The following is a 24667-nucleotide window of genomic DNA, read 5'->3' as shown; positions in this document are numbered from 1 at the left end:
CAGTGCACCCTTGGGGTTCATTGTCTGTATGTTGATGTTGATTATTGTCATCACTGCAGTTTGATTTCATTTATATTGTGTTCTGTTCTTTGTGATAGAGTTGTTATAATTACTTTTAAACCACTAAGTATGTGTCTTTGGGAAAAATAACTATACTTTAGCAATCTGACGTTTTCAGTTACTTTCCTTCATTTAAAAGATAAAATTATAATAAATTGTACAAAGATAAAACATCGTTCAACAATTCCTTTCTATGAGAAAACCTTTGGTCTTACCTGGAGACTCCCAGAACTCAACTGTTATCAAACTATGCCCTGAAATCCAGTCTTTTGTTTCATGAAAATGATCACAGTCCCACAATGCAACATGTCCAACTGGCAAGTTTTTAATTTTACGATATGTTATCACTCTAAGTATTCCTTGTTTCCCCCAAAAGTTCTTCTTTGTGCTGACAGGATCAAACTGGTGTAATTTTGAAATCGTTGGATATCCATATTTGTCAGCTAGGAATGGTCCATATGCTATAGGGTGGTATATATATTGTAGTCCATCTGTGCCTACAACACTGTCTATTCCATTCCTAGATAAATGAATTAAATCATGTCCTAATGAATGTTCACCCCCAACTTTATTGAAGGAATATGATAGTCTCAAAGCACTAGTATCATGTAATAACAATTTGCGCTTACATCCAATCATGTCGATGAGATGATTGTTGTGGTATCTGCCTCCTGCATGTTTGTAGCCTGGATAATTTTCCTTCATCTTGGTAAATGATGGTAATGGTATCTGGAAATATTAAAAAAATACCTTTATTATTCACAGCATTTACATATTGTGACATGAGATTTAAAAAAACCAGCTGAAAATTTCGATCTGTGTGTTTATATTTAGACATGTTGGTATTAAAACAAATGCTAGTTTCGAAAGGATGAAAAAAGGATAGCATCAAAGCTTTGCTAAGGATTCAGTGTGTTTGATTGTGTACAGATTCCCTTTGGATTGGTTTTTAAGGAAATATATCTGTTTGGGAACAGAAATGTGCTTACACATTAAAAAAAAGTATAATATCTAAAAGATATCTAGGTAAAGCACACTTTTTTATCTTAAAGTTGAGTCGAAAAAACATATATTTGTATAGTCACAAATAAATGAAATGAAGTCAAATAAATGGATGAGGTAAAAAAAAGTTTTAGAAAAAGAGAGATTTAGTATAATGAAATACAGTCAACATAAATATCAGGGGAAAACAAACAGAATGGAGGAGTAACAAAATATCAGTGGGATAAAAAATAAAACTATATGAAAGTAATTCTTTAGTCAAAGCAGGTTGAAGCTTCTAAACTGTGTACCCTTTGACTTCTATATTTTAACACTTATTCAAGTACTTGTTTGATCAAAGAATAGTTTATTGACAATAGCTAGTGATGAAAAAACTTCAATAAACTTTTTCACAAGTCTTCATATAGATTTTATTCTCTTATTAAACCAAATCTGGGCCTATATGACATTGAGATCTTCCAATCAATGTTCGTTTAATGTAAGTTAATGTAAACAATCAAATTATATCAACATTTATTAAACAAACTAGGGTGATAAAGCACAAAGTCAGATAAATCATGTACATGGAGATTCAAATATTGATGTCATTTATAAGCCAATTGTGCAGTCTGGTAGCAGTTGCAAGATGTTGTTGATATTTCAGGGCTTATACAGGGTACAGAGGTTAATATTTGTTTTCTCCATACTAAGCCAAAAGGAAGTAGAATGATAAAGCACATGTTCATATCCACATGTAACTAAGGAGATTTAGATATTTTTATTAATTTGTTAAGCTTATTGTGCAGTCAAATACTTGTCTCAACATCATGTTCATATCTTGAGCTTGAAAAAGCATGACAAAAGGGTCAATTTAGCATACTTGCAAACTATGGGCTGGGAAAATATGTTGCTTACAAAAAACACTTTGTCACACAAGATTAAAGGAAAAAACTTTTGAAATAAATTGAAATGTTATACAGTAATGGTTACAAGATCATGTGTTTTTCACTTTGATGGTGGGTTTAATTTTTTTCATAAAACTGTTGGATGAAATTGGTCAGGTATTAATGCTAAAAATAGAACAATAATTGATACTTTTTACTTATACTTGGTATGAAGACAACAAACTTAAATCAAACAAGAATTTGAGTTACTGTTTGATTTTGGGGTAAAAAAACTCATCACAGGCATATTTGTAGCCTGAATGCACATTTATCTATATTAGAATCAGTAGTGGCACTCAAATCAACATAGAATGGAAGCTAAATGAAAAAATGATCTATCAAATCTGACCAAGGCTCTATGTGTATTGGGTAGAAAAACCATAATGTTCTAAATGATTTTTAAAAAGTAAAATAAAAAAAATACCTTACTCTGAGGAAAATTCTCACGGGAAAGTTCGTAAGTAAATGGCAAAATCAAAAGCTCAAACACTTCAAACAAATGGATATCAACTGTCATATTGCTTGCTTGGCAGAAGTATTTTCTTATGAAGAAAATATTGATTAAATCTAGTTTTATAGCAAGCTAAACCCCTCTCCCATATGACAGTTGCATACAATTCCATTATAATGACAACAATGTGTAAACAGAACTAACAGACATAAAAGGTAAAAATGTCAAAATAGGGGTACAGCAGTCAACATTGGGTTATTATCTTAATAATGAAAATGACCTCATCAATGCAATTTTCTATCAGCATTCCATCAGCAAAGGAGTGTTAACTACTGGGTTGGTGGTAACACTTCCTACAGACAAGTTTAGTTAGAGATCCAAATATTTTCGATCTACATAGTGACAACTGCCATTAGTAATAAATCATCACTTTTGGTATGTCATTAATGTATAAGGTTAGAAAGATCAATTTGGGTTCCTTCTGAACTGTGGTCTAAACCTGCCTTATGATACAGACATGTATGTAGGTAATAAATTTGTTCTGTAAACAAAGGATTTAAATGGTGGGCTTTGTATGCCCAGATCCCTCTGATTAATTATAGGTTGTTTGTACGAATTTAACAAATATTTAATCAAAGGGAGAACCCTTATCTTGTTGGAAGGTATCACACTAATCTGTTTGATGAGTCATGTGTAATAGTCAATATGAGGAATTCAACACCTAATGGAAGCATTCTTACACATTGCCTCCAGTATTTGATTGTTTCATTTTGCTCAGTCTTTTTTTGCCAATGATATTTTCATCAACTTATGATAGTTTAATGTCCATTTTGTATATCATACATAAAGGCAACAGTAGTATACCCCTGTTCAAAAGTCATAAATTATTTAGAGATAACAGATCCAATTACAAACTGAAGGAAAACCCTCTTTTTGTAGGTAAAAAATACTTGTGAAAAATGAAAATAACAGATTGTAATTTTCATGTATTCAAAACACTTTTCTTGATTTGTCTGTATCTCAAAAGTTGAATCTTTGAAAGCCAAGAATGCATTAACACATACTAATTGTCATTCTATAACTATACATTGTCAAAGCATGACATTTTCTCTAAACATTACCTCACATAACCTTTGTCCTAAACCTAGGCAAATCCTAACCTAAATAATTTTCAAGTGCATAAACCGTTGAATCCAAAACTTAAGTATCTTTGATAAAACAGATGTTTCCATGTACAGATTGTTTTTTGATATTATATGACTATCAATAACACAGTTCAGTTTACTTTATACTTTATTAATAATAGTACAAGAATATTCTGCCAGCCAACATTTTATCATCACTATAATTTTGATATGTTTAATATCAAATAGAACAATGTCCCTATCTTATTTCAAAATAAAGTTACAACAATGTGAAATATAATATCTAGAATTTCTCACAGGTAATTCATATAGAAATTCCTTTATGCATTGTTGTATCATTGTTTGACATTAATAGTCATAACTGATAATTTTTTGCAATTGTCTTATTTTGGCTCATAACTTTAATTGACCGTGCCACACTAGGCTCTGACATTGTTTCCTATGTATGAAGAAAATATTAATCGTTATAACTGATAATTTTTTTCAATTGTCTTTTTTTGGCTCAAAAATTTAATTGTTCAAGCCATCTGATACTTATAACAATAGGCTCTGACGATTGTTCCCTAAGTATGAAGAAAAGAGGTAGCCACCATCTAGATGTTTTGATTTCTATCTTAGTAATTATGACAGCATGCCAAATTGATGCTCAAGTTATCATTAAACAATTTATTTGACTTATTGCTCTCGAGTTTTCTGCTAGTTGATTTTCTATAGGTATTAATATAATGTCATGAGTGTTGCATCGTTGGGAATTTCTTATTAAAGTATGAACATGATTTTGCTATATATAGTTGTCACATGAGGAATATTAACACTATTTTAAAACAATTTAATATCGAAAATATATAAAAAGTTGATCTTATTTCCCAGCATCACCAATGATGAATACTCAAGACCTAAACTTTTGCAAATTTGCTGTCTAAACATGGTATCTTTGAAGATTTTTTTTTTAATTTTGAGAAATGTTCTTGTTTAAATGATGGGGTTTGGAATAGATTAACTACTGGTGTTTCATGCAGGGTCAAGTAGCTCTTTTATTTTGATGATGCACAGGACTGACTTCCATTTTTACTTTGAAAAAAGGAAAAAGGATAAATGAAATAAAAAATATTTAAATTCCCATGATTTTAAAAACTGACTAAACTCAATATACGAAAGAAAAGCATATGCCTATGTCAAAATAATTTAGATAAGCCTACAAATAAGACTAATTCAATGGAATTTGGAATATTGCTTAATGATACTAATGTAGAATATGAATTATACAGTCACATATGATATACAATAGAACAAGGAGACTCTGTTAATAAAATATGTTAAAAGATATCTAAGTCATTCTATATCTTTCAGGAAGTTCATTCATGCAAAGTTTTGACAGGAGGATTAAAAAAAATATGTGTTTAAAGTTTATTCATACATACCCCTTGTATGATAGAAAGAATTTTAATAGTGATCAAATGAATAAGAAAATTATAGGGTTTTAGTACGTGCATTTACTTTTATTTTAAATTAATTGAAATTTTTATTTCTGTAATTTAACCAGGTTAAATACTTTATTGAATAATTGAAATTCGATTATGAATTAATGTGTAGAGATATATACATATGTTAAGTACGTGTTTATGCCTTGTCATTATTTGATGATTTAGTGGGGAAAAGTTAATAACAAAATATTTTAATACATAATAACTTTTGACAAAATGTCAGTTTCTTCCCTGAAGCAGTAGTCCTGTCCTTAGTTTTTAATGATTTATATTTAGTGAGTAAATATGTTTTATAAAGCTTTTCAATGACAAGACAGTTAATCAAATTCTATATAAGTTTAAACAAAGTGGGTAACAGTTGGTGGTAAAATGGTGCTCTTTGACCCCGACCAATAGATATGCTTTGTAAATTAGTTGACTTAGATAAATGATATTCAAGTGTAAACAAATATGTGTATAGTGACTAGACGAGTGTCATAACAACTGGTGCCATAGTCATAAATGCACAACCAATGCAACATATTGGGTATGTTCGGTACTACATCATTACTAAACCAGGTATGATATCAGGTGCCCTGGAAGGGTGAGAATCAAAATTGGGTATGATATCAGGTGCCCTGGAAGGGTGAGAATCAAACCGGATATGATATCAGGTGCTCTGGAAGGTTGAAAATAAAACCAGGTATGATATCAGGCACTCTAGAAGGTGAGGATCAAACCAGATATGATATCAGGTGCCCTGGAAGGGTATTGATCAAACCGGAAATATCAGGTGTTAAGGAAGGGTGATAAACAAACCGGATATGCTATCAGGTGCTCTGGCAGGGTGAGGATATCCGGGTGACAGTTCAAGGAAATTAAATAATGTCTTTTATCTGCCATAGATTTTGTTTTCGAGTACTTTGATGTTTAAATTTATACATGTGAGCTTTGTTATAGACAGTGGGACCCTCAAAATAACGAGTCATTGTCCCAAAAAATTAATTTGAATTAATAAGTGTTCAGCACATAGTATCAGTTAATGATGTTAAGAAATAGATTCGGAAACATTTAAGTGGAAAATTATCAAATCTATCTTGACACTTGATAGATTTGAATACATTGAAGAGAAAAATAATCAAATACAAGTTTGATACATTATCATAATAGGCTGACGGCTGACCCATCTGCTATTTTAAGTTACTTAACAAAGGTCCTCAGGCTTTTCGATCTTTAATTATGAACGCATAATTTGATGTGCATCAAATCAGAAATAACAGCCGATACAACGACACTATCAGTTCATTCGGGCGTTTTCAAACCATTCACTTTTATGTTAAAATGTATTTAGGTTATGTTTTGCTCAATAATTAGTAGTCATCCGGAGCGTAAATTTAAGAGTACAAATATTTATTGAAAAGTTAACAATAGGATGATAATCCAAACTAAATAACGACAAAATGAAGTCCATTTCACTTTATTTGTCAACGCCTTCCAATTTTCAATTTTTCATTGTGTTGATTTCGTGAGGGAGTGATATTTTCGCCTTAAGAAACAACAGTGCTGATAGCGTTAGCTGCCGACTAGTGCAGACTAGTCATTTAGGTAATGTCTCTTATCACAATGATCTTTGACCACATTAAAGGTCCATAATTGAATAGTTGACAACTTAGCCATCTTCAATCGGACAATGATAATGATATCCACCACTGAAAGATGATTGTCTAGAAACTAATTAGTCGCATGTAAATGCATCTGTGTGAGATGAGTGGACCAGGGACAATGGTGTCCATTTCAACATTAGTAACAGCTGTACATAATGTTGTGTTGATTTCCTAATATTTGTAATTCTTTATTTGACATAAGACGTTAACAAGATTAAAAAAAGTCTTTAACTTGTCTGAAATGTTTAGAGTTTTTTTTCATTTTAAAAGTCTGTGTTTTTACTGAATTAGTCAGAAATTCATATGACCTTGACCATACAGTGTTTATTACAAAGTCGTAGAAACTCTTCTGTGAGTCGTTTTAGACTTACAACTAGATAAGATGTATCATGAGTAACCCTATCATTTATAAAATGTTCTGCAACTGTCCAATTTGTACATTCCCTATTTATATTTTTGCTAACAGGTTTGCATTTTACTATATCAGGGTGTCACTTTTTCGAAATAAAAAGCGTGCATCTCAACCTCTTCTGTTTATTGTTTTTAGTAAAATGTTTACCTTTCTTTGGGATAAATATATTGGACATCTTTTTTTCTGTCTTTTGATTTTTAGACAGTTGTATTGACATTTTTTTAATGATACCAGACAGTACACGTGTTTCCAAGGCCATTTAATATTAGACTAGCCCAAAAAAGCTTATAAGCGAACTTGCTGCGAAGTTCAAATGAACAAGCTATTTAAATCCTTGGTTTGTCCTATGCGCAAAATCAGCAAATTAAATTTTATACGTATTTCAGTGGTGGGTGCAGTGGCACACGTAAGACGTATATTGTTACATGGTGTGGGTGTACAAATGTTCATACATAATTCTTAAAATTTAAAATTAAATAAGTAATACGAAACTTAAAAGAACACAAAAACAAAATGTTTAAAGTAAGAATATGACAATATTGAACCTGTATTTGGTTTAAACAGTAGCATACGCAAATGAAAATTCAAATAAATGTCAAAATATATAAAGACCCAGCTTTATGTGTTTTGCTTAAAGGGATGTGTATTGTTATCATTTGTATATCAATAATGTCTTTATCTTTCACAGATATTATCTTAAATTTGTCTTTATTATTTTAGAGTCAGTTCTTCAGGTTCATTAATCAGACTTTCCACTAAAACATTTGAAACTTTCCCAATTAATACAAATATTTTTCATTTCACGGACTTGTGAAGTTACAGTCAGACTTAAAAAGGAGATGAAATTGTAAACCTAATTTGACGCATCTTGGCTGATAGGTTATACCATGGAAGTAATATGGTCAATATAATACTTCCATAGTTGTACTAATAATAAGGGTAGACACAACATTATCATCGTACACTATTTTTAACCAGTTCATATTTATTTATATTTTTCAAGTACAAAAAGTTGATATCGAAATGCGTAATTTTCTCATTTATCTTTTCTAACCTACAGTTCGACATTTAATAAATTCACTAGTATCATGTTGCAGTAGTTTATAGTATTCAATATGAATTTGATATCCTCTTTGCACATCGTTTATTCAAAATGAGTATGCATATGAAAAGAAAAAACATGTCTCATAGTTCGTTGTTTACATATGAGAGAAAGAAAAGAAGAGAACTACATTTTCCTTATTGTCTGTCCCCATTTTAGATGAATCAAGAGGAAAGTCTGGTTAGTAGATAGAAGGGGAATAATATTAGTATGTCAAGTGTCAAGCTCTTCTATCGACCTTGCAAGGCCTGTATAGCCAGTCAAGTTTTTTAAAAACTTTATTTTGTTTGACAAGCTCTTGTGATAATTACTTTTCACCTTGTTTGCATCAATTATATAGGATGCTGATTTACTTTACATATATTTTAACATGTAAAAATCTTAGAAACAGATATTTAACATAGATTTTTATTTTAAGTAACATATGGTCCTGTCAATAAGTCCAAGGCGATTATATAACAGATAAGTGATTTTGTATTACACAGTAAATACCACTGTATTGGATTCTTAAAGTTGCTCAGCTGTCATAATGACTTTTTAGGAACCATGAAAAAGATATTTTCAAATACGGAAAGCGTTTGATCTTTAAGAGATTAATACATTGAGATGATTTTTTATACATCTAAATAACTTGAAAGACAAAATCTATAATATTATTTTGATTGAAGTTTTAAACATCAAAACTTCTTTTTTTTTCATTCTGTAAAAGCGTGTCTTGTTCCTAGTTGCAACAGTGTATTTTATTAAGCAACGGGTTCAGTTCATTTGTGATCTTTGAAAAGTAATGTGTCTTCGATTGCAGTTAAAAATACATTGTTTATTTTAAATTGGGTCAGCTACTACTATTATATATAGGTACATGTACTCAGTAATACCTTCTTTAACATCTTTATTTCAAATTCGTACCAGTTATTTAAAAAATTACAAAATTTATATAAAAAAAAACATTTTAAAAAGTAACAACAAATCGTAATATACCCTTGTTTAAACATCTTGATACATTCAACTTGTACTTTTCATGTATAAGGTGTCTTTTTTCAAGTTCTATGTTTACTTTGGCGAGAGTCCTTGTTCACAAAACGTTTGATATACAAATGTACCATGGCATGCATTAGCTCTTGTAATTATTGTTTATTTCGGTGAAAGTCCTTATATACAAAACATTTCAGTGTTTATATCGGTATACTAAGTGAAATATCACTACAGGCTTACTGTGTTTAAGTATGGATAATAGCTTTGAAGTGTATAAATGACTTTTGTGTTAGGATGACAAACCCAAACACTATCAAGCATAATGCTAGTGAATATTCAACAACCAATTAGTAAAGAATAGCTGTAACGTACCATACAATGGATTCAGATGTTTGAAGCGAGTAAATGATCCAGAAGACCACAAAGAAAACAATTTTGCGACTGTTACCTATCTTACCATAATCACTAGGTATCTAAAAGATAAATCAGGACCACCGATATATCTCACAAACGGATGTCTCCTTCTCGGGTTTCGGGTGTCAAGGATGAACCGCCATTGTTGTAAAACACTTTAAACTGTTTGGAGCGATACTTTTATAACGTTTGGAAATTCTGCTTTCTTTCTTGCGTGGTTTTTAATTCAGTTTGCAACTTCTGTTTTCTATTTAATTACTTTTGAACATGATCGTTTGCAAGAAATTCGAATGGTTTAACATTTAACGTAAATCTCTTCAACCCAAGCTGGTTATGTTTTTTTCAATCTGAATAACTTTAAGATAGGATATCAAGTTTACCATTATACCAAATCATTCAGATATTAAACGTTTCTTGGTGTGTGTTCGGTAACTGGATGATATGAACATGGAACACAATTTTTTATTACATTTTACAGATGTTTTGTGTTTAACCCTAATAATCCAGTCGTTATATTGCAATCACTGGGATTCTCGAAAAATGGTATTGAATAGAGGGCGCTGAATTATTCGAGTTTATGTTTTGTGATACGAATTTTCTGGTTTGCAGAGTGAAATGTATTTTATTGTACATTTCTACATATCTAGTTTAAAGATTTCACTTTTCTATTAATTGTACACAGGCAAAAGTGCCACGCATGATATACGCATGGTGGCCATTACATGCAAAAGTCATGCGTGGATCATGTGTGAATCATGCGAAATATGAAGTATGCGTAAATCGCATGATCTTCACATACAGTTTTCGCACGTTTTAAACATGCGTGTATCGCATGATTTCTCAAACGCATGATTTACGCATAAAAGGCTATTACATGCGTAAATCATGTGTGAATCGTGCGAAAATCATGCGGTATCTGAAGTATGCGTTAAACGCATGATCTTTACATGCGGTTTTCGCATGTAATAAATACATGGGTTAAACGCATGATTTTCACATGTGGTTTTCACATGTAATAAATACATGCGTGTATCACATTTATTGTAAACGCATGATTTACGCATGAAAGCTAAGTACATGAGAAAGTCATTTTTGTATCATGCTCGACTCATCCAATTTATGTAATAGTTGTAAATTTCATGTGTTGTGTATATACATGATATAAATCATTATAGATATTGCACATATAAAGTCAATTCTTTACTTGCTGTTAACATTTTGCATGCCAGATCATGGCAGATGTACATGCATATTGTAAATCTCTGTTTAAAATACTTTAAATATTGGCATATACTAGTATATACATGATATATGAGTACAAATGGAGTGATTTCTTTCCAGCAAAGACCACATGGTAATCTTATTTAATTAAAAATATGAAATATTAAAATAATTTAATATATAGCAATTTAATGAAAAAGGTATGGTAATATACAAAATAAAATGGACAGACTCTCTTGACAACAGTTTCACATTATTTTATATGATGAAAAGACAGTGAGTTTCTTAACGCTGAATTTTTTTTTTAATTTCTTCATGTAGTCATCCATTTATTTAATTTAAAATATGGTTGTACTATTAACATGATTTACCATAAACATCTCTTCAGAAAAAAATCTAGAAAAGGGCTCAACATGCTCAAATAATATTGCATTAAAACAATGTTGATTTAAAGAATAAGTTTTCCTGTACATTGTATGTAATTTAAAAAAAATCTTTGGAATTTCTTTTAAATTTAAAGTTAATGTGTGTCCTTGAGTAACAAAAAGTGCCTAGTGTCTTGTCTTCCCAACAAACAACTATAGTAATGGTGGATGGCATTATATTATGGGGATATATAGTTGGAACCCCCCCCCCCCCCTTTTTGTCCTGTGTTGTGACCCCCCCCCTTTTTTTTTTAAATGTATGGAACAGACCCTGAATATCTAGATGTGTTGTGTTAATATTGTTATCAAGTATATATAACTTTCTCAAAAGTCTAGTACAATACCTTACATCTCTTTTTTTTCATGTGTACATGTGTGCCAACTATCCCCCCCCCAAAAAAAAAAATCTTTGACCAAAAGGCAGTTACATGTAGATGTAATTTAGTCTTTAAAAGGTGCTTCATACAGTTATGACTATAATAAAATTAAACTAGCCATTTGCATATGTTTAATATCTAGGATTTTCTTATTCTAAATCACTGACATGTAAAGCTGAATTAAAAATTACCTGATCATTGGTTGTTCAAACAAACGAGACCATACTGACGATGGCTGATCATTCTGATTATCTGTCCAAGTACAAAACTATGCTAACAAGACAAAATTCACATGAGCATATAGAACATACTTGAAAAGTTTCAGATTGTTTGAGGTCTGAGGTAGTTTTTATCCTGTTCAATGAGGCTCTTGATATTTAGGGGAAAGAAACACTTTTATTATGTTTAAATCACGACAAACAAAAGTCACTATACAGGGTGTTACTTCGTCCCTTATAGTCCATATATAATGACAGAAAAATGTACCATTATAAATTTATCATACATTTCTTCTTGTTTGGAGTGGAATATTAAAAGCAAAGGACAATACTACCTGCTTCTATTTTATTTGTTTTTTAAGCAAGCATTTCTTGGGAGGGGTTTACTGTCTTTACTGTTACATGTATAAACTTCCATTAATTTAATTGTGACCTGATCACCACCTGTCCCCTGCATGTCCTACGGGTGGTTTCAAAAGTTACTCGTGCTTGTGTTTTTTTAAAGTTCATAACTCCTCAATTTTCTTTTCTATACATGTATAAAGGAAAAAATATCAATTGTCGAGGCATTTACAAATACCAGTGTGCATGTGGGAAAACATTCACGGAACGGTTTTTGATTAAAGTACTGCAAAGAAGTCTTTAGTTAAAATCAAATGTGAACATATTTTAAAATTGCGATGCATACCAAAACAGACATGGTTATAAATAAATAAAAAAAATAACAATACAGGGTCTTTAGCTGTGTGTCTGTTGTTAACCGTTAAACTATCAAAGGAGAATACAAATTAATCTGGTACTTAATTACCATAAATCCAATAAAACGAGAAAGCCTAAAATATAAAATGTTCATGCAGTAAAACACCAATAAATTTACATTACCATTAAAAGAAACTATAGATTGTGCCAGTGACGGATCCAGAAATTTTGATAACTTTAAAAGGGGGAGGGCACTCACTGCTAAAGATTTTCCGCTCTGGTCATGCTTCCGTGGTTCCCTATATAATCCATTGCCTTCTTTGGGGAACACGAACCTCCAAAATACTTAGGTAAACTTAGGTACTATAAATGGTAAACAGTTCGGAACTTTCTACCGTCAACATGTGGCAACCTAGCCTCAGTAGGTTTTAGTAAAATTGCAAATGAAGCTCAGTGGGACTATTATACTAACATATGAACAGAAGGTTTGGCGATCATGTCGTGGAATATAAGAGATAGTGTTAAAAGTATTTGCATAGTTAATAAGTCCATGAGTTGAGTATTATAAAAGAAAACATATTGTTTAACCTTTAGCTTGGATCAATAGATCGATCGAGTCAAAAATTTAGTCGGCATTTCAAGGATCTACTATGCCGATATTGTAGGCTAGCACTGGCTATTATTTGTCTAGAGCTTTGTAGAGTGTGCACATCTAAATCACAGGGACAGTAGCAAACTTAAAGTGTATTTCCTAATTATATAAATGTCTTTAAATTCAGAAAAAAAAATGTATAAATCACTTATTAAATGAATATATCTGCATCCAAGACTTATTGATAGTTCCGATGATTTTTGCGCCACTGTCAACAGTATTGACTATTTCTCGAAGGTTATTTCGTGGTTGGTAAGTTTTTATTAATGGAGGAAGCTGGAGATATCTTCGGCAGGAACACTAACAAACCAAGAGTATTCCTATGTATTGTATTTTATTTATTTACACTCTTACTGAGATTTCTAAATTCTCTGATTTGATTAATTCAAATTGTCAATTTCCCCCAAATTCCATCTCCCCTCTCCTCCACAAACACACTACATCCCACATCACAAAAGGAGTCAGCGGAGTAATTTGATTCTGAATCATGGAAAACAACAAAATGTAAAAAAAAGTGAATGACTTAAAAGAAATAAATAATAATCAGTCCGGCAGTAGGCCTATGATATTATATATTATTGCTTATTCAATATCAATTCTTTTTGTCCTTTCTTCTGCACTTTTTTGTTCATTATTCTCTATACAATATATATCCCCATTATTGATTCCAGACTAACTCTCAGTCATGCTCAAATATCCATCCGTAAACCAAACTAGAAAACTACGTAGACATTTTTGCACGTTTAATACGAAAACCCGGAAAACTTTTCACCGTTGCCATTTTTTTATACTATGACGCAAAATCCATGGACGCTCGTGCGTCTGCTGATTTGATTTTCTTAACTGTATTTTAAAAAGATTGGACAGAGGCAGCCAGAAAGGGACCGCCAGAAAGATAATACAAGACTATTTTATTTATTCAAACTGAGAGGTCAAAAGTTTAGTATAAATGTATTATTAATTGTCGATTAACTGGAAGAAACCGGCGACCAAAAAATAGAAATGAACAAGATCCAAACCAACTGCTTGAACTGGAACATTGATGGATTTATGTACCCACTTTTTTGTACTTGGAAAGCGCAACGAAAGGTAAATATAATCTTAAACTTGTTTTAAATGGATAAGAGCAGATACTAGTGCTATAATTTACAACCTTTTGAATTCATACCGGCGTACATGTCAAATGTTATGCATGCACAGGCCGTCAGTGGTTTGTTACAATTTGCCGGGTTTAAGAAATATGCTTTAAATTATGTGTCCCTTTGGAATTTGCCACTGCACTACACAAACGAAACCATTTACATGTATCAATTTTGATTTATATCGGATTGTAACCAAACATTGAAAAACATAAATATTTCGATTTATTTGTGATAAATTGGATATCGGAGGAACAACAATCAGTTAATCAGCTGAAATTAGTCATGCCCCGCTTTAATATCCACTACCAGCAGTTTCTTTGGCCTCATCACAGAGGTTTAGGCGTACATGTAGAAATGACCTAGCTACGCCAATGATGTATCATGATTATTAAATGACTTATTGCCCCAAGATTGGCATTATACAATGTTATAAATTATTTCGGAATCAGAGCTAAAATATAACCACTTTTGTTCAGCTCTTTACTCAAGGGTCATATTGATTTAATTTTATTGATAAGAACATTCCAATGTTTTTGTATAGTCAAACTTTTTCATGGCAAGTTTGGTGGTTTTATTTAAACATTATTTCTTTTAGCACTTTCAATGAAAGTACAAGTCCTTCAAGAAGTAGGAGAAGCTAACATGGCTAAGCAACAGAACAGAATTCATTTTAGGCATTGCTTTCTAGATTAAATAGATAGTGGAGTCATAGATCTTCATATTCATTTTATGTGCATATCAATATGAGGAGCACCAGTCAATGAATAATTGTGTGATGAGAGGTATGTCATGTATGTAATGAAATGAAAACTTAGTTTGAATATTTTTTCTTGTCAGACTCTGTACATGTAGTTTTAAAGATTTTTTGTACGCCTGTCTGACAAAAATTTTGACGGGTCTTATTATGGTATACAAATAATTGTCTGTCCGGTTTCTACATGTCAAACCGTAACTTGAGAACTGCTTATCCAAATTTCATGAAACTTAACATAGTTGTTTCTTATGATGGTCAAACAGTCTGTATACTTTTTGTTGTAAATACACGAAATAGGATTTAAACTTTGTGAGTTACAGGACTTGATAACTAAAACAGGGGTGTGTACTTTTCACATGTCACGCTGTATCTCAAAAATATTTTCTGATTACTGCTTTAAACTTCACACACTTCTTAATTATATTAATCAAAAGACCTGTATACTTTTTGGTGATGATTCAAAATTTTTAATTTAAAGGTAATTGATTTTTTTTAAAGGGGGGTATAGTAGGGTTCATATGATCCATTGTCATGATTGTATCTTTAAAACAATTAATAACTATTGCTTAAAACTTTACACACTTCTTAGTTTTATTAATCTAAAGATTTGTATGTTTTTTTGGGGATGATTTTTCCACGTGTCGCGCGGTATCTCGGAGACTATTTATGATTATTGCATAAAACTTCTCACACAAGACTAAGGGCTTATCATGCGCTCATAGCGCAGCTGTTTATTAAAGTTTGAATTGATAATTATCAGGATTACATACAGGCAAAACATACTTCATACTGCTACATTGAAGACCCATTGGTGGCCTTTGTCTGTTGTCTACTGTAAGGTCTGGTTGTTGTCTCTTTGACACATTCCCCATTTCCATTCTCAATTTTATTTTTTACAGAGTTTGTCTTTAGTGCCATTTGAAGACAGTAGAGTGCCTCCCTGGATTCAGGTAAATGCTCTTATAATATTATAGTGTATAATATACTAGATTATGGAGTGTGTGTCCGAGCGAAAAGACCCCAAGGGTGACTGGGGTATAGAAATATTGTCACTTGGTCTTCTCCCGACTGGCAGTATAACGCTTGCCGAAGTGGGGCGTCCGTTTGGCTGTGCGGGATGTATCAAGTTTGCAGTCACGTCCGGTCAGGAGGGGGACGTTAAATCCGATGCCTCGTGTAAAGAGAGTGCCACGCTCTTTGCACGTTAAGAACCCTTGCAACAACTCTTTGAGGGGTCCGTAGGTGGCCTGTTGCAAGGCAAAATTTCTGTCCCTATCCAATATACCCTCTTTTCCAGTGGCAGTCCAAATTTCCCCGACCATCCTAGATGACCTCTATTACAACAACCTACCTATTGTATTTATTGTTAACTTGATCTCGTCCTGAATATGCATGAAATATTTGCCACTGGACGTTAAGCAACCAACAATCAATCAATCAATCCGAGCGAAAAAAAATTCTATGTTCATTGCTCCAGGAATATTTATCAAAAAGTAGTATTTTAATATTCAGCTTCATTCATCTAATCAGTCAGACGTCAGTCGCTACCCTGATATTTCCTATAGATCTGTTCTTAAATTTTTCAGGTAATTTATGACAAATAGCGTTCGACATCTTTAACAAAACAGTTTTATAATTTTCACATAATTCAATTTATTACGTGCTAGTTCATATTCTGGACGCCAGTCTTTGCTCCTTTCGCGGATTATTCAATGTGAAGAGTCAAACATTAGTTTTATCGTTCAATAAATTCAAAATAGATGATAGCCATTCATTAAGTATTTGCAAAAATATAACAATTAAATTATGTACATGTAACCTTGGAGTTTTTTCAATGGACCAGCATACATAAAATATGAAGAGATGAGGTATGATCTTTAATGTGACCAACTATCAATTAAAAGACCATAGGACAAAGCTCATTAAGATGTAAACATTCACTTGACACTGTACAGCCTTAAACAATGATCAAAATTCATACCATAAGGTACTTATAAGGATACAAAATATTAACCAATGTTAACCAATGAAAAAATTAAAACAACATGTACAACATACAGTTATGGAAGACAGCAAGAACCTACAAAATTAACCAGAAATGACTAGACTCATCAATCATTGTCAATAGCTATAGGTACTTAAAAAAAAATGTGCAAAAATTTTGTTTTCTCAAACTGAAATATCTATCCTTCAACATGTTCAAGGAATTTAGTGTACATGTAATAACATTTGTCACTTCAAGCAGTTTAGGAAAGTATGACTTAAAATGCCAAAATATTGAACTTATCAGAAGGATATTAAACCATAACAGCGTTAATGAATATATATGTATTGCTTTTTGCTGTCAGAGATTTTTTTGGTGGCAAAAGCTAGACATAGCGATTTTAAATTCTGTCTTTGGTATGGTCAACAATTAGGTTTAAATAGTCTTTTTAAAGTTTTTTGGACATCGGTATGATGATCAATAACTTTGTCAAACATACATGGAGTTTTATAAAATTGGATGACATGTATTTTGGTTTATCTGACCAACTTTGTTTTATCTGACCACTAGAACACACATATTGTGTATTTGGGTTTTTTTTCTGCTTAAACCCATAATTCATAACATGCATAATTTATTGAAACTTTTCCCATAATCCCATTGTGCATCTCCTTTTTATGCCCATGCTGAAGCAGAAGGGCATTTAATTTTTGTCTGTCTGTACATCCTTACATACTGGTGTTGCAAAATTGGTTTCCATTCTCTAGTTCTATAGTTTGCCTCAATCAAATGTTGTAAAACTTGTTGTATACAATGCCTATAACCACAAAATGCAGATCAAGTTTGAATTTAAGTGGCATCCCTTTTACCGTTCTAGAGAAATGCCCCTTAAAAATTCCTAAAATTCATTTCTCAATCTGCTGAGTTCTCTTACTTAGGCAGCAACCATTTGATTTTCTGGGGGGGGGGGGGGGGGCTATGGTTTTTTTTCTGTGCAAATTTTTTTTTTCGCCTTTGGCGAAGAACAATCTATTTTTTTTAGCGATAAACCGAAAACAATTTTTTTCTTTCAATTTTAGCATTACATATAGTGGCAGCTGAGGGTGAAACAGACAATTTTTTTTTCTCAGAGTCCGAAACAAATTTTTTTTTCTCACCAAAACCTGGAAACAAACTTTTTTTTCCCAAAAAAACCATAGCCCCCCCCCCCCCCACCCCCCACCCCCCCAGAAAATCAAATGGTTGCTGCCTTAAGGTTTGCCTCAACCAAATGTTATGAATCTTAAACACAATGCTTATTAGTACAAATGTATAACATCAAAACTAAGATCACTTTTGGATTTTGGTGACATCATTTTTATTGTATAGAGTTATGCCCCTTTACAAAGAAAAAAATGGTGATTTTTTTAGTTTCTATTCTCTAACTAGTAAAGAGTTTGCCTCTCCTAAATACAATAAACATAAACATTACAGTAGTTTTTTAACATTCTAAAATTAACACGTCCACTTGTATTTTTGTCCATTTGATGAGTTAAGACTTTTTCAACTGATTTTTATACGACCTCAAAATTTAAAAAAAATTTCGTTGTATATTGCTATCACGTTGGCGTCTGCGTCGTCGTCGTCTGAATACTTTTAGTTTTCGCACTCTAACTTAAGTAAAAGTGAATAAAAATCTATAAAATTTTAACACAAGGTTTATGACCACAACAGAAAGGTTGGGATTGATTTTGGGAATTTTGGTTCCAACAGTTTCGGAATTAGGGGCCAAAAAAGGGCCCAAATAAGCATTATTCTTGGTTTTCGCACAACAACTTAAGTTTAAGGTGGTATGGGAGTCTAAAATAAAAATGATAGAATTTGTTCATACGTTGTCAAAATGTAGTATCTATTGATACATGTTCAAAAATATTATAAAACTGATAGGTCACCGCGCATTTTCTCAAGCTACAGGTTGTGACAAAATGACAAGTTTTGTATAGATTATACAGGAAAACACAACATTTTGTGAATAGAAACTAAACAAAATGATAAAATTGTAAAATAAATTAGGAAAAGATTGCTTTCAGACAATGCTCTGAGAATATCAAAAGAAAAGATAGGGTCACCGTACGTTTTTTCCGGCTAAAAGACAAAATAGGAATATTTCATGTAGAGTCCTTCAGAAAATGCACTGTTTTAGAGTTACCTCCCCTTAAGGATGTATTCTTCTGACATTTCAGTCTCGTTCAGTCTCGTTGAAATCTCGTTCTGGAATTATGACTAAAACATGAGATACAAGTGTAAAATATGAATGAATTTTAAAAATGTAATAATCAAACTCAACTCTGTAAAAAAAAAATGGGTATTTCCAATGAGTAGTTTTTGAGTAATACATTTTTCAAATTTTATTACCAATCGAGTCAGTCTTTTTAGCCAAAATATCGAGAAAATAGGTGAGGGATACAAAAAATGATTTTACCAGAAACATGTACATCCCACATCCCTTTTTTCTTTTCAAATTTCTTAGAAATGTATGTTTTCAATCATTTATAACAAAGAAGTTGAAAAAATATGCAATTTGTACTTAAAACGGAGAAAAATCACAAATTTACAAAATTGACAACATGGTAAATTTGACACAAAAAACCATCAAAATATGATAAAACTTTCTTATACTAACACCTACCTATAGTTTTTGAAATTAAAATTTATTCAGATTGGTCCCCTTCATCTTTATTGAAAGTATGACAAAAAGTTTAATTGTGGAAATGTTATTTTTTTCATGATTAGAGCCCAAAAATAGGTAAAAACTGATGAAAAATGGGAAAATCATAAAAATTGGGTACTTTCAAAGGGCCGTAGCAAAAAAAGAAGTGCACCACCGTATGATTTTTTCTTCACCAATTATTTTTTTACAGTCATATGAACACAAAAAACAGGTTTAGAAAAAAAGTTTAATTCTAGAAATTTTTGGCTCCTCAGAGGTGTACATCCTTAAATTGCAAATTTGGAAATATTCAAAAAACAACCATAAATAATCTATACTTGTAAATATATTAATATTTATAAGTTATATTCCTATAAATTTGTTCTTTTAAATGAAAATTCACATTAAAGATCTGCATTCCTGCATCAAATTTTGCTATCTCAATAGAAAATATGAACCTTAGATTCTCTGTTTTTTACAATCCAAGATGGCGAAAGACACCCATACCACCTTAAGTAAATAGAAATCAATGAAATTTAAACACAATGTTTATGACCACAAAAGGAAAGTTGGTTATTGATTTTAGGAGTTTAGGTACCAACAGTTTAGGAATTAGGGGCCAAAAAGGGACCCAAATAAGCATTTTTCTTGGTTTTCGCACCATAACTTTAGTATAAGTAAATAGAAATCTATGAAATTTAAACACAAGGTTTATGACCATAAAAGGAAGGTTGGTATTGATTTTGGGAGTTTTTGTCTCAATTGTTTAGGAAAAAGGGTCCAAAATTAAACTTTGTTTGATTTCATCAAAAATTGAATAATTGGGGTTCTTTGATATGCCTAATCTAACTGGGTATGTAGATTATTAATTTTTGGTCCCGTTTTAAAATTGGTCTACATTAAAGTCCAAGGGGTCCAAAATTAAACTAAGTTTGATTTTAACAAAAATTGAATTATTGGGCCTCTTTGATATGCTGAATCTTAACATGTACTTAGATTTTTGATTATGGGCTCAGTTTTCAAGTTGGTCCAAATCAGGATCCAAAATTATTATATTAAGTATTGTGCAATAGCAAGAATTTTCAAATGCACAGTATTCAGCAATAGCAAGAAATCTTCAATTGCACAGTATTGTGCAATAGCCAATATTTTCAATTGCACAGTATTGTACAATTGCAAGAAATATCTAATTGCACAATATTGTGCAATAGCAAGAAATTCCAATTGGATTTCAATTGGAGTTATCTTTCTTTGTCCAGAATAGTAGTTGAATCAACTTAAATCATTGTTTTATATATACAATGTATATTCACTTTTACTACCAACTGATAGATTAAAACAATCTTTACCATTCCGTGATAACAAGCACTTTTTTTACATTTTAATATTTTATGATGTATTTAAATGAGTAGTTATTGTTGCAAACTTCATTAGAAATTTGAATTGAGATCAGTTTTGAAATAAGGGAAAGGGGGATGTGAAAAAAAAATTGGGCGGGGGGGTCAATTTTTTTCATTTCAGATTTCATAAATAAAAAGAAAATTTCTTCAAACATTTTTTTGAGAGGATTAATATTCAACAGCATAGTGAATTGCTCAAAGGCAAAAAAAAAACTTTAAGTTCATTAGACCACATTCATTCTGTGTCAGAAACCTATGCTGTGTCAACTATTTAATCATAATCCAAATTTAGAGCTGAATCCAGCTTGAATGTTGTGTCCATACTTGCCCCAACCGTTCAGGGTTCAACCTCTGCAGTCATATAAAGCTGCGCCCTGCGGAGCATCTGGTTATAGTTAGTTCTCATGTTGTACTTTTATACCACTGTCCCAGGTTAGGGGAGGGTTGGGATCCCGCTCACATGTTTAACCCTGTCACATTATTTATGTATGTGTCTGTCCAAAGTCTCTAATTCAGTGGTAGTTGTTTGTTTATATGTTACATATTTGTTTTTCCTTCATTTTTATGCCCCACCTACGATAGTAGAGGGGCATTACGTTTTCTGGTCTGTGCGTCTGTTGGTTCGTCCGTCTGTTCCACTTCAGGTTAAAGTTTTTGGTCAAGGTAGTTTTTGATGAAGTTGAAGTCCAATCAACTTGAAACTTAGTATACATGTTCCCTTTGATAAGATCATTCTAATTTTAATGCCAAATTAGAGAATTTATTCCAATTTCACAGTCCAGTAAACATAGAAAATGATAGTGCGAGTGGGGCATCCGTGTACTGTGGACACATTCTTGTTTTATATAAATAAGGCAGTTAGTTATCTCGTTTGAATTGCCTTTTAAAGCCAAATATGCGGTATGGGCTTTGCTTATTGTTGAAGGTCATACGGTGACCTACAGTTATTAATTTCGGTGTCATTTTGGTGTCTTGTAGATATAGACAGTTGTCTCATTGGCAATCATTGTTTTTCATTGTCATTTCTGGGCCTTTTATAGCTAACTATGCGGTATGGGCTTTGCTCATTGTTGAAGGCTGTACAGTGAACTATAGTTGTTAATGTCCGTCATTTTGGTCTCTTGTAGATATAGACAGTTGGCAATCATACCACATATTTTTTTTTATATATGCGGATACATTATAAGCTGTTTGAAACCTCTTAAGTGAATTACACTTTTAATTATTATCGAATTACTTAATTTACTGAAGTCAAATTTCATGAATTTATATTATTTTTAAATATTTTATTTCAGTTACCATTCACAGTGAACACTATGAAGAATAACCAATATAGAACATAGAAGACTACCTCACAAACATGGAAAAACTTCACAAACATTTGAAATATTACAAGAAAAATCCAATATTTTGATTCATGAAGAAGACATTCATTTTGACATTCATGTACATGTTGTACTTGGAAAACTGAAGAAATAAAATTGTGAACAAAAATACTTGAAAATAAAGTTAGAAGTTTGAAATTTATATTTTGGTGTTGTACTAAGAAAGTTTGAAGAAAATGGAGACATTCAAAACTGTAAAAAGGAAACTGTATTTTACACAATCACTGTTGAGGACAATTATTCTTGATATAATATGATCCAAAGATCATATAAAAGTAAAGAAATTTGGTTGAATTGCCAATGAGAAAAATATTCACAAGAGTTGTTTAAATGATGTATATATAGTAAGTAATATCAGGTCACCGTATGTCCTTGAACAATGAATAAAAAAACCAAGCTATAAAAAGACCCAAACATAAGACATGTAAGAAGAAGAGAAAAAAATTTAACAAGTTTTGAAAAATGTGAAAATGAAATATATGAACCAGAGGCAAGCACTAAAATACTTGGGATATTGTTGCTGTACTCTTGAATATACATGTAGAATGTTTAAATGGATTTTAAATCAGAGTTATCATCAATATTCACCTTTTTTAGCAACAATTTATTGTATGACTGAGATTTCTTTACCAAAATCCTTGTATGTGTATATTGCATTAGAAACATATTTTAGCTGCACACTAGGTGACTATAAGGAAACACAGATAACAACTATATTGCTTTAAAATGAAGTACATATTGACTGTTCCATCGAAAGTTCGGGCATTACAACTGTGACATAAAAATCAAACCATACATATATATATTTTTTCAAAAAAAAATCAATTCTTATTGGTATAAAATTGAAAATAGAAGATACCAAAAGTTGGCAAAACATTAACAAGAAAAAAGAAGTTATCAAATCCAGACAATAAAAACAATAAAATAATTCACTACATAATTGATTTTGACTACGCACGATAATCATGTGTTTTGTTAAACACATGATTCTCATGCGTAAATTTATTCCATGTAATACGCACGTACCTCTATACGCATAATTGTCGTGCGGGAATCATGCGAAAATCATGCGTGAAATTTACGCACGATTATCGGATGTAGCTCGATTTGGGCGTTTTCCGTGCGAAAAAAAAAGCATGATTTTCTCACGATTATCATGTGTGGCACATTTACTAGTGTAAGGTTATGTTTTGGTGTATTGCCTTTAAGCAGGGTAGATAGAATTAGCATTTCCTTTTAAATAGTAAGAAGGTTTTTTTTGCATATGTTTGCTGATCAATTAAATCGCATTATGTTGTTAATCTTTGTCGTTTAAACATTATGTATAGGCACGAACGTTTGTATAACTGGTCTGAGAGCATTATAAATATTTTGAAAAGAGAGGTTTATATATTGTATTAGACAGTCGAGTAGCTTTAAATTGTACACTGAGTATCATACGTTTCATTATCAGTCTTGACACTGAAGGAAAATTAGTATTTTATTATTCTATTTTGTTATGTATTTGGTTTGAATTATTACATGAACAAAAACAACACCATAATTTTCGCTTGAATCTTGTTCATAAATTTTACGTTTTTGGTTCATTTGGAAGGATAACTCCTTAAATAATGTAAGATCAGTTTAATGTAATATTTCATTGTCAATACTATATCGGCATACAACGGTAACAATGGCTTCCATCGTTTTCCAGTGGTCATGAAAGGATTTATGACAGTACCTGCTTTACCAGAGATTTGAACACGAGTTTTGATGTTTTTTGACTGAAAACGTAAATAAATTTGTGACATCATATCCTATGCCTTATTAGTATTGAATAAACCAGTAGCGAAAACTGGAATCCTAAACGGTAGCAGGTCGTTCCAATCCAAAGGATTTTAATCCTAAGCAGTCATGAACACTTTTCTTTGAAGATCTTTTGCAAGTTTCCCTTCAACTTTATAATACTATAGCTCTTTTTTACAGAATATTACACAAGATATTTAATGTATTCAACGTCATGTCAATTTGTGATGAATGATGTGGAACGAACATTTTAATGAGAATTTCAATTTTATGTACAGGTTTTTATGATGAATGCACATTACACTGCACACGTGGCTAGTATGGCGTG

The 24667-nt window shown here is 31.6% G+C and overlaps 2 protein-coding genes and 1 long non-coding RNA gene across 3 annotated transcripts in view; 2 read left to right on the top strand and 1 right to left on the bottom strand.

The window, feature by feature from the left end:
• The window catches only part of LOC134714585 (anaphase-promoting complex subunit 4-like), an 82717-nt gene that overhangs the window by 41165 nt on the left and 16885 nt on the right, over nt 1-24667 (top strand). The gene's annotated exons all lie outside the window — the stretch shown is intronic.
• LOC134714587 (uncharacterized) overlaps nt 1-24667 on the bottom strand; it is a 30924-nt gene that overhangs the window by 4409 nt on the left and 1848 nt on the right. The window contains exon 2 of the mRNA XM_063575952.1: nt 276-789. Within this exon, the coding sequence (XP_063432022.1) occupies nt 276-789 (514 nt within the window). The remainder of the gene's footprint in view (nt 1-275; nt 790-24667) is intronic.
• Nucleotides 14694-22696, top strand: LOC134714588 (uncharacterized). Its single transcript, XR_010106554.1, has 3 exons — nt 14694-15124; nt 15996-16046; nt 22465-22696. It is a non-coding gene; the product is annotated as an uncharacterized LOC134714588 (long non-coding RNA).

This window comes from Mytilus trossulus, chromosome 4 (genome assembly GCF_036588685.1).
Source record: "Mytilus trossulus isolate FHL-02 chromosome 4, PNRI_Mtr1.1.1.hap1, whole genome shotgun sequence".
Classification (NCBI taxonomy): domain Eukaryota; kingdom Metazoa; phylum Mollusca; class Bivalvia; order Mytilida; family Mytilidae; genus Mytilus; species Mytilus trossulus.
Note: the sequence above shows the minus strand (reverse complement) of the source record. Positions and strands in the feature narration are given on the sequence as shown.